Raw genomic sequence first — 12449 nt, 5'->3', positions numbered from 1 at the left:
GAGGCCACAAAAAGCTACAGCTGAAGTTAGGTAGAGCACTTGCCCAAGAAACAACTGACAAAGAACATTTTGATGTTACAATGAAGGTTATAATACGGTAATTAGCTGATTTTAAACCCAAATTCATTTCAGAAAGGGACAATGAGATTACAGAAGAGAGCATCTTAATACATACTCCATAAAGTGATATCTAATTTTTTTTTCCCATCTTTTCTAGAAGTGAAAGAATTGGTGCACAAAGCTGTACAAATAGTTAAGCAAAGTTATGAAGAGACAAAGAGAGCTGAGTAGAGAGAAGTGTTCAGAAGGCAAAAGTCTTAAAGATAGATAAAATCTTCCATAGGAAAGCCACAAAATTAGACAAGTATCCCAGAGAAACCTGGATTTTCAAATTGATACAAATTCCAGGAAGCCCAGCCACCACTTGTCTTTAATTTTCAACTGCTTTCAAGTTCAAGAACTGCTTGATTAGGCAACACGTACAAGAGCTGAACTGAGAACTGCTTAGATACTGTGTCAGTCTGCCTCAATGACTCCACTTGCAGAGTTCACACGGAGAGGCTATTTCAGTGCTATTGTAAAATTAGGGTAGAATGCCTCTGGCAATACCCTTCCCACCAAAGCCATGCATACCAAATACACAAAGCAAACAATAGGAAAATAATGGCATAGGATGGCATTTCCACAAGAAGACAGTGAAGACAGCAAAGTAAGTAGGGGTGGGGAGGAGCTCTAATACTTACTATTACTTGAAGAATATATCAAAATTACTCATGTTCTACAGCACTCTAGAAATTAATATACACTCACGGTATTCCAGTTTGTTGCTGGGGTTTTTTTAAGCATAATAGATAAGGTACTGCAGATTCAATTGCAAGCAATGAAGTATTTCACGTAGACTTAAATGGCAGGAAGCCTTTTATTCTAAATACTGCACCTGGATTGCAGCCAATCCCTCAATGAAACGTATAATTGGATAACTGTCGGTTATAGCTCTAGTAGTATTCAAGTGTTCCTATTTTATTTATAAAGGAAACATTATTATTGTAGCTCATTCTAGCTACAAATACAGAAAGCAATTATTTTGAAAATCTGAAAAAGAAAATAACTCTCATTTGCTATTTTTCCTAGATCTCAAGAAATTTCGTAGTTTAAGAAGTTCCCAGGCAGCTGCCAAACCACTTTGTCTGCCAAGCCCACCAAACAGCATGATGCCCAGAGGTGGGCAGGCTCCTTCGTGTTAACGGTGGTGGGAAGCACTGTTGGAAAGGTAAACTGGCTAACAGATTTTGCACTGAAAAAGCAAAAGAGGGAGACCTCATTTAAAGTTGTGGTTATTAAGCCTTTCTAAGAAGAGACACAAAGAGAAGGAAGAAAAAGAGTGTTACTTTATGAAATAGAAAAAAACCTTACCAGTCTTGAAATTCGGCCTGGGAGGTGGGAGGGAGAGCACACGCTGTAGACTCAGAAGGTGGGCAGCAGCCATCATCTGCCTTGGAAAGAAGCATCTTGCAGAATTCCTGGGAGGGCTTCCTCGTCTCTTTTTTTTTTTTNTCTTTTTTTTTTTTTTTTTTTTTTTTTTTTTTTTTTTTTTTGGGGGGGGGGGGGGTTGTTGTTTCCTTTAAGATGGAGTTGCAAGCTTTTCATCCCTTGATAGAATTCCTTTAAATTAAACTGGAATTCTGGACATACAAGAATATTAACCATAATTTCACTCTTTTTAATCTTTGCTGTCTATAGTCATCAATGATTTATTTTCCATCTGGAATTTTAGCATGTCACTTCTCTTTGAAAATGGAAAAGATCCTCAACTGCTATGAATCTGACTAACTACACATCTGCACTGAACTTCTTGATACTGAAATCAACACTATCGCTCTTTAAATCATCCTACCCAAATATATGTATTTCTAATACATATATATTATATACATATGAGTCAGGAAAATGAATCACCATAATTTTTCTCCTTCAGAGGAAAACACTTTGGAGTTTGTTATTTAAAAGCACAAACCATGCAGAACTGAAACACAGACATCAAAGTAAACATGGAGATGTATGCTGAGCACTGGCCACCACAATCACTAGCACTATACGTAAGTATAGTCCTGAGGAGATTCAGTGACAATGGAAGAATAGTTTGGTTCTATATCACTGAGCAAATCAAGACAAGCACACCAAAACCATCCCTTCATGGCTTTTTTTCCCCACAAGTATTACATTTGTTGAACAAAACTATTTACCCTGTGCTGTAAAATCACAGCAGGAAATAACACAGAGTACAAACCAGTACAAATCTATGCACAGAAAACTTATTCCTCAGTATAAAACAGGCCCAAAAGTCTGAAGAACAAGTTCAAAACCCATGAATTCTCCTGGGCTCAACTTTGCTTTGACGCTGGTATCAGTGATGTTTCAGCAAATAATCTCATCACCATCTGAAACATGAAAGCATGAAACAGCATCTTCCCATCTTCCCAAAAAACTTGCTATTTAATACAATGCCACAGCAACCAAGCACAAGTAAATAGCTAAATGTTATGCCACCAATTTTTGACACAATCTGAGTTTGGGTGCCTAATCTAAGCGATTTGGAACAGCACTTTGAGTGACCACAGCTGGTGTAGGGTGTTCAGCACTACCCAAGACCTGGAGTATAATTGCAGGGTTCCTGTCAAAATATACACATCAGATGTCATTCAGAATAATCTGCTCACCCCTGAAATGCCAGATGCAAACAGAGCTGTATTCATGGCTTCAAAGATACTGAAGTGACTAGGCTCTTCCTTGAGGATGCTTGGAAAAGCTTTTTCCTAACAGTGAGAGATTAAGACAATAAAATATACACTAGAAAAGTAAGAACAAGTTATTACTCTTAACACATATTGTAGGTATTCTACATATAAATTTGAAACAGAACTTAGTTTTCCTCAAAAATTATCCTAGCCTTTTAATACTATTTTAAGGAGGATTCTATGAAACACTAACTCCATATGAAAATAATCAAATTGTGATAAGTTTATGGCCAGTGGATAGCCCTGCACCAGTATTGAACAGGTATAGAAAATACTACTGAAAAAAGCTTGCTGGTAGTGTTTTGATTATGTTTACAGTACAGAAAATAAACTTTGGCATAGGTTTGTAATTTTTAAAGGTAAGAAACACAGTTAGTTAAATAAAGTTGCAAAGCTCCATGAAATCGACTTAAAGCAATCCTTCCAGAAAGAGCAACAGGACAATGCAGAATGTTCATTATCCATGGCCTTGTTATGATTATTGCAAAACAAGTAAAACCATTAGAAAATAGAACAATATATAGTACTTGGTAATCACAATGTAAATGACATTTTTAGTTAAAAGAAAGTAGGTTAGATTCTGAATGATCATGAGCTCTGCAGGAGCACACATCCATTCAGATTGGCAACTCTGCAAATGAGATTAAAATCTTGGCCAATATGTGCATTGATTTAAACATTCATGTTAACTCCAGTATGCCATAATGCAGCCACTGTACATTTTATGTTGTATTCATAAATCTGTCCTTCCTGAGTATTAAACAGCTAATATGGTAACTTGGGAAGAATTATTCCTTTCTGTCAGATGAGATAGGAAAATCTATGGAGTTATTTTTGCTAAAATATCTTCCCTCTCTCCTCCCCCCAAAAATACCTTTAAAAGAGAACCTTTAATAATACCTTCTTATCCTAACATTGTACAGCATAACATGAGAAACTAAGTACCAACTCACAATAAATATGTACAAAACTCAAGAGAAATAGTAGTTAAGGAGTAGACAAACAAAATACTGTAACAAGTTACTATTATCTCAAATACAATCTAGCTGTACCACCCTCACCACAGCCAGCCATTGCTACAAGGCTTCGCATTCCAGTCACTGGTGGGCAAACTTCTGAATCCCTTCACTTTTAGTCACACCAAGCCTCCCAGAGGGGCTGTGATCTTTCCCAGCTTCGCTACATTTCTGAACAAGGGGATATGCCTGTTTGCCATATGGTTTCAACTCTGCAGGACCACAGGACAGACACAGCTGAACAGACTGATCCCAACCCCGATCCAGCAGTGGAGCTGTTCAAGTCCTTACCTACAGCCAAGGCAGCATTCAGCAGATAGGCACTGGGTGCTTGTGTCCTTCACCCAGACAGGGCTCAAAGGCAGATCCCATACAGCAAACTGTACTGAGTTCACTGAGGCCAGGCTCAAGCTGACTTCATGTAAACAATACATTGTGTGTAAGGAAAAAAAACAACAACTATCTTATACACTTTACGTCTACCTGCATATCTATCAGACAGACTGATACACAAAAGCATATGGATAACTATTATGCACATGTATAATTATTTATTACATTCTCGTGAAATTTAGTGTTGTGCAAGATTTTATACTTTGAAATCAAACTGGAACAATATACGATAATAATTTTCTCTTAAGGATTAATTATATCATGGAAACGTCTTCAATGATGAGAATTCGTTCCCTTCAGAGTGTCTGAAATGACTGTATCAGTAAAACATCACTCGTGGAAGTCTAACGACACATTTAGGAAAGCTGTGTAATGAAGCACAGTCACTTTCCCCTCAACTTTCAATCTTCGTATCATCTGTAAAAAAGAAAGAACTATAAGCTGAACTGCTGAAAGCACAATATTATTCATAAGAGGAAGAAGCAATGAGCAAGATCTACTTAAAATTTCATACAAAAAAAGCATACTTAACAATGTTAATAATTATATTTTCCTTAAGATGTAAATATAGTTCAATGTATTACTGTAAATCTGTATCATAGACTATACTACTATAGAGACTGTGAAACTAAAATTGTGATCAATCAGTTTTACACAAATATGATTTTTATTTGCTTACGCAGCAAGAACCAGGTGCAGCAACCCAGACAATCCAACTATCTAAAGAAGATTATGCATATACATACATAAATCTTTTAGAACTACTACTATAACTCAACTATGTATCTTTCTTAAAAACAAAAACAAACCTGTCACATTTTATAATTTCATCTGAAGATGAATTTGCCTTAAACTGGACTCCACTGGGATCTCCATTTCTCAATACAATTAACACATGTAATCCTGTCTAAACTAATAACAGGTTTACCCGTAGAATACACTCAGCAACTTTACCAACTTGATAAGCATCACAACTTCTCTCTTATGGCCAGGAATAATTGTATAAGATGGAACTGTGACACCCTTGCCGAAAACAAATAACATAATTCATTGAAAAGGTAGAGTTTATGGGTTGTTTTGTTTTTTTTTTTAAGCTGCACATTTCCTTATAAGCAGTACATTGAGGAAAATAGTAATGGGCTGCTGTCTATTTAGATGTTAATTCTGGATATATATTTTAGGGTTAGACTAAACATTAACTGAATATAATAAATCTGAACATAATTTAAACTTAAACTTACAGATGGCCGCAAAATATTTGGCAGTAGCATAATAACAATTGCAAAGCTATGGAGTGTGTTTGATTTTTGCACTTACTTTTGTTCTGCCAAAGATTACTTCCGTTCGCACCATTTTTAAAAATCAGACTCCAACACAATTAGTCAATGTCCAATGAGTTAACAATATCTATAAGGAATTTTCCTTGGTTTTGTTTTTAGGTTTTCAGTGAAAATGAAAAGATTCAGAGACTTCTGAAAATTATGGACAGGTAAGAAAAATGACCATAAAGCAAGGATGTTTATTAACTACACAGACTGGGATCTACAAGGTTGAACATTATGCAGCCACTACAAAAACTGATAATTAAAACACCACATTGTATTGCTCTGACACAACACATGATTATGATTCCAATATATTTAAATTATTGTGTGATAAATCTAACACAAAGTCACTTTAAAGACTCAGACTTTCTCAACGAGATGTCACATGCAGAGAACTACTTAATAGCAATGTGCTTTGCTGAAATCTCCTTTCTCTCTTGTGCAATAAAATTACCTCATATTGACTATGCCTATCACAACAGCATAAGCAGTTAGTTACCTGCTCACTTCAGTATCTAGTGGCTACAGTGCAGGACATTTTGCTTGAGTTAACATACTCCATCTCAAAACACTAGTGTAACAAAGAAAGATGGTGGACAGGGCTCTGATTTGTCCCTGACTGTACTACCTCTATTCAGACTAAGTGAAGAAGAACTTTAATTCATGTTAGAGCAGCAGGTTAAGCATGAGTTTTTCTCGCTGTTTACTACTTAAGAAGCAAGACTGATGATGTAGTATCTAACCACTTCAGTCCCACATCAGATCAAGCTGTCCCTGGCACAGGTGCCTCCCTGTGGTTCTCCAAACCATCATCACCACCACCACCTGCCTGGGGCAGACCAAATCCTTCCCTGTCTCCACTCTTCAGATTCTTGCACCTGCATGAAGAGTGAGGTTGACATGCAATGTTAGCTGAAAACTAACCAATCCCAAAGAACTGCTTTTCTTTAAGTACTGTAATGCTATTTTCTTTCTGTTGAAGCTATGCTCTAAATCTCATCATAGGCAAATACTGGGTAAATACAGCAGATGGGTCTGAAAGCTAAGTACATCTGGCAGCATAAAAACAGCAATAACAAGTTTTCTTATTTCTTGATAGGTGGAATCACTTTTTATAAAAATATTATAATTCCCTTCACTGTGGAAAGGTTAACTACAAAAAATCAAAGAAACAGTTGTGATAATAATTAATAATAACATAGTAAAGAAGTATCAAGATGCTCTTCTAAATGACCAATGACAGGGAAAAAAAAGTTTCCACAAATTCAGAAGAGGCTATCAGTACAACAAAGATCTATTCTGACAAAATTTATTAATTTAAAATACAATTAAACTGTAGAACTTTGATCGAAAACAACTTCATACTGTCACAATTTTGTGAAAGAAATGTAAGATGTAGATTACCCGCCTGAAATCTGGCTTATTTGAACAGTTTGTTTTCCAGAAAGGTAAGTGGTCTTAGGCTAAAATATAAATGTAGATTTAGATTGCAATATCAGTATACAACAAAGGATATAAAAATAGAGATGTATCCAAAATCTGTTTCACCCCAGACAGGGTGAACTTAATTTTTGCTAGCAAAAGTCTATTCTTTCTTTGCTGAATTAAAAGTAGTTTAAAAATTATGCAGTACTTACTCATTTTGATATTTTCAATACATAAATTTGAAATAAATTTGTTATTTTTTATATAACTTAGTCATGCTTGTTTCTATACTACAGAATTTACCTTATTAAAAACTGGGAGAATAATTGCTCTCCACAGAACAGTGAACATGACTTCCTACTACCAGAAAGATAATCAAAAGTGTAAGCACACAATTTTCCAGTTGAGAGAACTGATCACCATCATTACCATATTTCATAGGAGTTCTAATCTTACAGCCAGTTACTGTCGGGGGAAGAATCTTGATAAACATTCTGTTATTTTGTGTATGTTATTTTTGGCATTCTATAAAAGTACTTCCTTGCCCTACGATAATAGCCAGTGCATATTGGTGCATACCTTTGGTGAGAACCTGCTTGTTTCTTTCATCACAATCAAAAGCCTATTCTAAAGGATTATTAAGAGTCTCACCTCCTTTGGTTTGCAGTGGTATGCTGAGAATGTCAGGCCCTGTGGATGGCTCATTGTTCATGCTGATGCAGTATAATGGTTCACCCAAGAAAGAAGGTTTCTTCAGCCTTTCAGTGTTGAGTGCTCTTGACATAAAGTAACCTTCAGTAATACTCTTATCTCTCATCTTCTGTAAACCTTCTAGGTCATCAGGTTCCTCGGTTTGGGCCAGTGAATCCTTTGATAAGTGACTATCAGCCAATGCTTTGCTGATATAGTAGCTAGGGATTTCACTCTCTGCATTAACACATAAGCTTTTGTCTTCAAGTCCAGTCTTTTCCAGAGCTGTTAACATCCCTACAATATGGTCTTCAACTAAGATTTTGGAAAGAGTAGATGTGGAGTGAAGAATGGAGTCTTGACTTGTGTAACGAGGGGGACTTAATCCACAAGAAAGAGATTCCTGAGACTTTGGCATGGTAACGTTGCTTATTGTTCTCTGAGGCTGCATACATTCTTCCAGAAGGGTTTTAAGCTGCTGTTCAGAGAGGCCTGTTTTCTCTTCAATCTGAAAAAAAGAAAACAAAAAGCAAAAAAAACTTTCTTCAGTCAAAATGTAATTACTTAAAAGCAGCACCACAAAACAGTTTGAGATACAAAAGCACTGGCAAAAGTCTTAAGTTTGTATCAATGTTTTTTTTAATTCAAACTGAATTTAAATGTATATTTACATAACTGCATAGTTTACGTAACTTCTCCACTAGGTTCTAGATAGATTAGGTGCTGAAATTTAGGAAAGAAGGCTGACGTCCAAAAGGCACTGAGAGGCCCTTAATTTTGCCAAGGGTCTTCCGCAACATGTCACTGGTTTATTTTTTCCTATATTTTGGTTTGTTATGTATACATACAGACACAAACATGTGTCACTGAAAGCAAAGCAACACATTGCTAAAAGTCTTTTGACTGACAGGGCAATACTGGACATTTCTTAAAGCTCAATATTGAAGATTATGAGTGATAGTAGCTGGTATGGTGAAGAACAGGGAAGGACATTTTGTTTACAGAAATTTGCAATGAAGGGTTCTAGCCTTTGAAATCCTTAAGGAACTGTGGTAATAGAGGACAATACTACCTGACAATTTCAAGCTGATAATGAAAAGTCAAAATGTATTCTAGATACACATATAATATATCTGCCCATGAAATATGAGATATAGAAAATAGAATCATATATTCATATGAAAATATTAGAAACACATAGATTGCTCCTAAAGTAATGCCTCCTATTTCCATGGAAACTACAACAGATCCAAAGAGCACAATAACACTATTTCTTCGAACAAATACTCAGCTACAAAATACTATTTTTCAACATAGTCACCACCAACAGCCAATTTGTGCAGATGATCTGATCAATGAATGCCAATGGGTGCAATTTTTTCCGCACGGAGGAATTCAGTTCCACAGATTTGCTTTATACACACTTCCATGTCAGATGCCATTTTGTCAGACTGTCCCCTTGCTGCCATCTGTCACACAGTAACAAAATGTAATGGAATACTGGGAGGAAAGCTCAACCATTAGTGCCATACAACCAACATCTGTCTCTGACATCGTGGGCCAATATAATAAAATAGGAGGCATTACTTTCAGAGCAGCCCCCATCATTTGCAAGATCAAATGGAAAAGATGCTCTCTACAACCAAAAGCTTGGTTTTACCCGATGTCCAAGACACAGGCTCAGCTGACAATCTGATAAACTCCCTAAAGCTGCCCTGGTCTGGGTCAAATAACTTTTTTCACACTGTAAAGAGCACTACACAGAACTGGAACTGCTGTCATTTCAAAGAAAATATCAGTATCAGATCTCTAGCCGAATTTGCATCCTGAAGGTCTCTTATCCATGTACATATGTGGTATGACTCTGTTATATAGAACCGGAGTAGACCACAGCCTAAGTAGCATAAGGATGTATGGATTATGCCTGAAAACTACTAGTTTATGAATGACGAAAGATTTCCATCTGGAAGAAAATACTACTTCTTTGTTAAAGAAAGTATTATGACAAAATGAATCAGAAAGACATTTCAGGTTACTTTCAATCATCACACTGTATTTAAATGTTCATACATTAATGATATCTAAGAACAAGTATTATATATTGATTACTATACAGTTCAGGCACTGGTTTATGTACTTATGTACTTTATATGTTTTATAGATTTGTTCAACCTTTTTTTCACTAGCGTCTTCCTATACAGACCAATTCCATTCACGAAGTCATTTTGAGTTCACTTAGAAAATGTAAAAGAGTACTGTATTAAAGAAATTGAGACATTACGGGCTTTTAAACAATAACAAAAAGCCTCAAAATACTACTGTATTTAGTCAGCTTTATATAAATGAACATTAAATCAGGTAATCATACTGAGATTCAATTAACCTTTACATCAATCAATATACTTTCGATAACTGAAATCAAACCACAACCTTAAGCTGTGAACACTTCTTTAGGTATCAGCTAAAAAAAATAATTATGACCACTTCATCTCTTTTATTAGGCTTTAAATTTTAATCCTAGAAGAAAATACTAATGAAAAATATGTCAGAGAGGGAAAATCAATTAGTAGCAAAACACGTGAAAAATCAGAAATTAAATGTGGAATTTTTAAAAATGTTCATTGTCAACAAAATCTACTAGCATGTTGAATTTCTTAGATTTCTTGAAGTAGTATTTTAACTTGCAGAACAATGTACATTTACAAATAATTATTACTGGAATGGAATTTCTGTAAGAAACAGATGCATTCACTCAGGTATAGAACCATAGTATCACAGCACAACTGGAAGCACAGCTATACCTAAGGTATTATCACAGAACAGAATATTATGCTATGTAAACATAACTATATTTATATCATAGAAGATTCTCACATCTGGAAACCCACATGGATTCCCACGTTTTTGAGTGTGTGGTTCTATACTAATGTATTTGAAAGTTCTTGGCCAAGACCATTTGGAGTTAATATTATGTTAATGACCAGGCAATTCGCTCACTGCAGAAAGAACTTCCGCATCTGGTGAGAAAGAATAAGGGCAAAATGAACACAGTGAGGGAGATCATCTTGTTCTACCTTTCTTTTGTCATTTTTTTCCCTACCACTCCCAAGTCATTTATCTGTAATCTTCTTTTCCTTGGACAAATTTTCCTTTTCCTTTTTCCTTCCAGGATTATTACCTGAAGGTTAGGTGGGGAGATTTAGTACCCAAGGCCAGTGAGGAGGGAAATTAATTTAACAGCTATAGAGTGAAAGATATTCGTAATTGTGTGGGACTGTCTTCCACCCAAGCAGCAGGCTTGCAGGCAAAGCAGTATAAAATACTATTTGGTTTTTGTTCTTTCTCTGTCTCTTCCTCCCTTTGGTTTACTGTATAAGGCATGTTTGCAAGGATGCACATATAAGGAACGTTTTTAATATACCTCACAAAAGTCAAATTTTAAAATACTAAAGGCTCACTGCAATTTTCTCCTGCTAATATCACTTTAGGGTTAAGGAAAAGCATGCAGCAGGAGAGAAAAGAGTTCTTAAATGAGTAATTTACGCATAAACCAACAGCAAGAAATTTATACTGAAATGATAGCAGAAAGGTTGCTCTTGAAAACAGAAGAGTTCAGAGAAGCAAGTAATCCCCTAAGGAGAGACATCTCACTCTAAAAAAGGCTGTGCCTCTGCAACTAAATGAGCATCTTAACATATGTGATCTCACAATACTGTAACTGTATTAGAAGGCTGCAAAGTACACATTTGTATACATCGTAAGAAATCCCACTGTAGCTCACTTTGTTAGTTTAGATTCACAAGACTTAGGATCAGTAAAGCAGTCTTCGGGAGACAGTAGATTCCACTTCTCCCAAGCCTTCACTGCCCTCACTGTAAATAATTTACAACACCTATACAGAAAAAATACTTAAAGATATTTCTTTAAAAATAGAATGACATAAAATTAATTCAAAATGCAGAAACAGACTACTAGACAAGGGAAAATGAGCTATTAGGCCTGGTTCCCATCAGAAATTGGAAAACCTTTTATTTGTTCTGGCTAATTTTTAATAGGACACTGAGTCCTATTCATTTCCTAGGCTTTTTATTGTTAATGATCCAAAAAACCAATTCCTAGTCAGGAGTTGAAGAGCCTGCTAATAACCTTTACTGTTTACGTGTGGCTACTTTTTTCACGCAATTGCGGCACCTCTCTGACTGAAGATTTCTTGTTCCTCGCTGAATTCCTCAGTGACATGGGTCTGTGGAGAAAGCCTTACTGCATGTGGTAGGAATGCAAACTTGTAGGCAGCTGTGGACAGACCTGCTGTGATTATGGATTGCAAGTTCAAAGATTTAGGACTGTTTTCCATATCTACACAGTAAGAGACAGACTAACATTAAAAAGCCTCATCAGATTTTACCATGAGGAGATAAACAAATACTTCAGGATAAATAACCATAAAATGACACACAATACATGAAGAAGCACTAGTAAGGTGGGACTATTTATGGATTTATGTAGCTGGCAGGTGTTTATTTGTGGCTTTATCTGAAAGTATCACAAACAACAGTTCTCCTGATATTTGCTTGAAGCAATTCACTTTGATACTCTAATTTGTTTATATGTTTATGGAAACATAAGACTACAATATTCATTTTTGAAGCAACCGCTCTCTTCCTGACCAAAAGACTCCATGAGGCAAGAAACAAGGGAGAAGAACACTAGGAAAAAAAAGAGGAAAGAAAGAAAGAAAGAAAGAAAGAAAGAAAGAAAGAAAGAAAGAAAGAAAGAAAGAAAGAAAGAAAGAAAGAAAGAAAGAA

At 35.8% G+C, this 12449-nt stretch overlaps 1 protein-coding gene across 10 annotated transcripts in view; it reads right to left on the bottom strand.

Annotated features, from left to right (window-relative positions):
- Positions 3249-12449, bottom strand: part of FSIP1 (fibrous sheath interacting protein 1) — a 76722-nt gene continuing 67521 nt past the window's right edge. For 9 of the 10 annotated variants that reach the window (XM_021402408.1, XM_021402399.1, XM_021402406.1 and 6 more), the window contains 2 exons: positions 7606-8152; positions 3249-4621 (listed from right to left, as the gene is read on the bottom strand). In XM_021402408.1, the coding sequence (XP_021258083.1) occupies positions 4599-4621; positions 7606-8152 (570 nt within the window). In that variant the 3' untranslated portion in view covers positions 3249-4598. Of the gene's footprint in view, positions 4622-6272; positions 6408-7605; positions 8153-12449 lie in introns of all 10 variants that reach the window. The other variant, XR_002440362.1, reaches the window with a different exon arrangement.

Source organism: Numida meleagris, chromosome 6, assembly GCF_002078875.1.
Source record: "Numida meleagris isolate 19003 breed g44 Domestic line chromosome 6, NumMel1.0, whole genome shotgun sequence".
Lineage (NCBI taxonomy): Eukaryota > Metazoa > Chordata > Aves > Galliformes > Numididae > Numida > Numida meleagris.
Note: the sequence above shows the minus strand (reverse complement) of the source record. Positions and strands in the feature narration are given on the sequence as shown.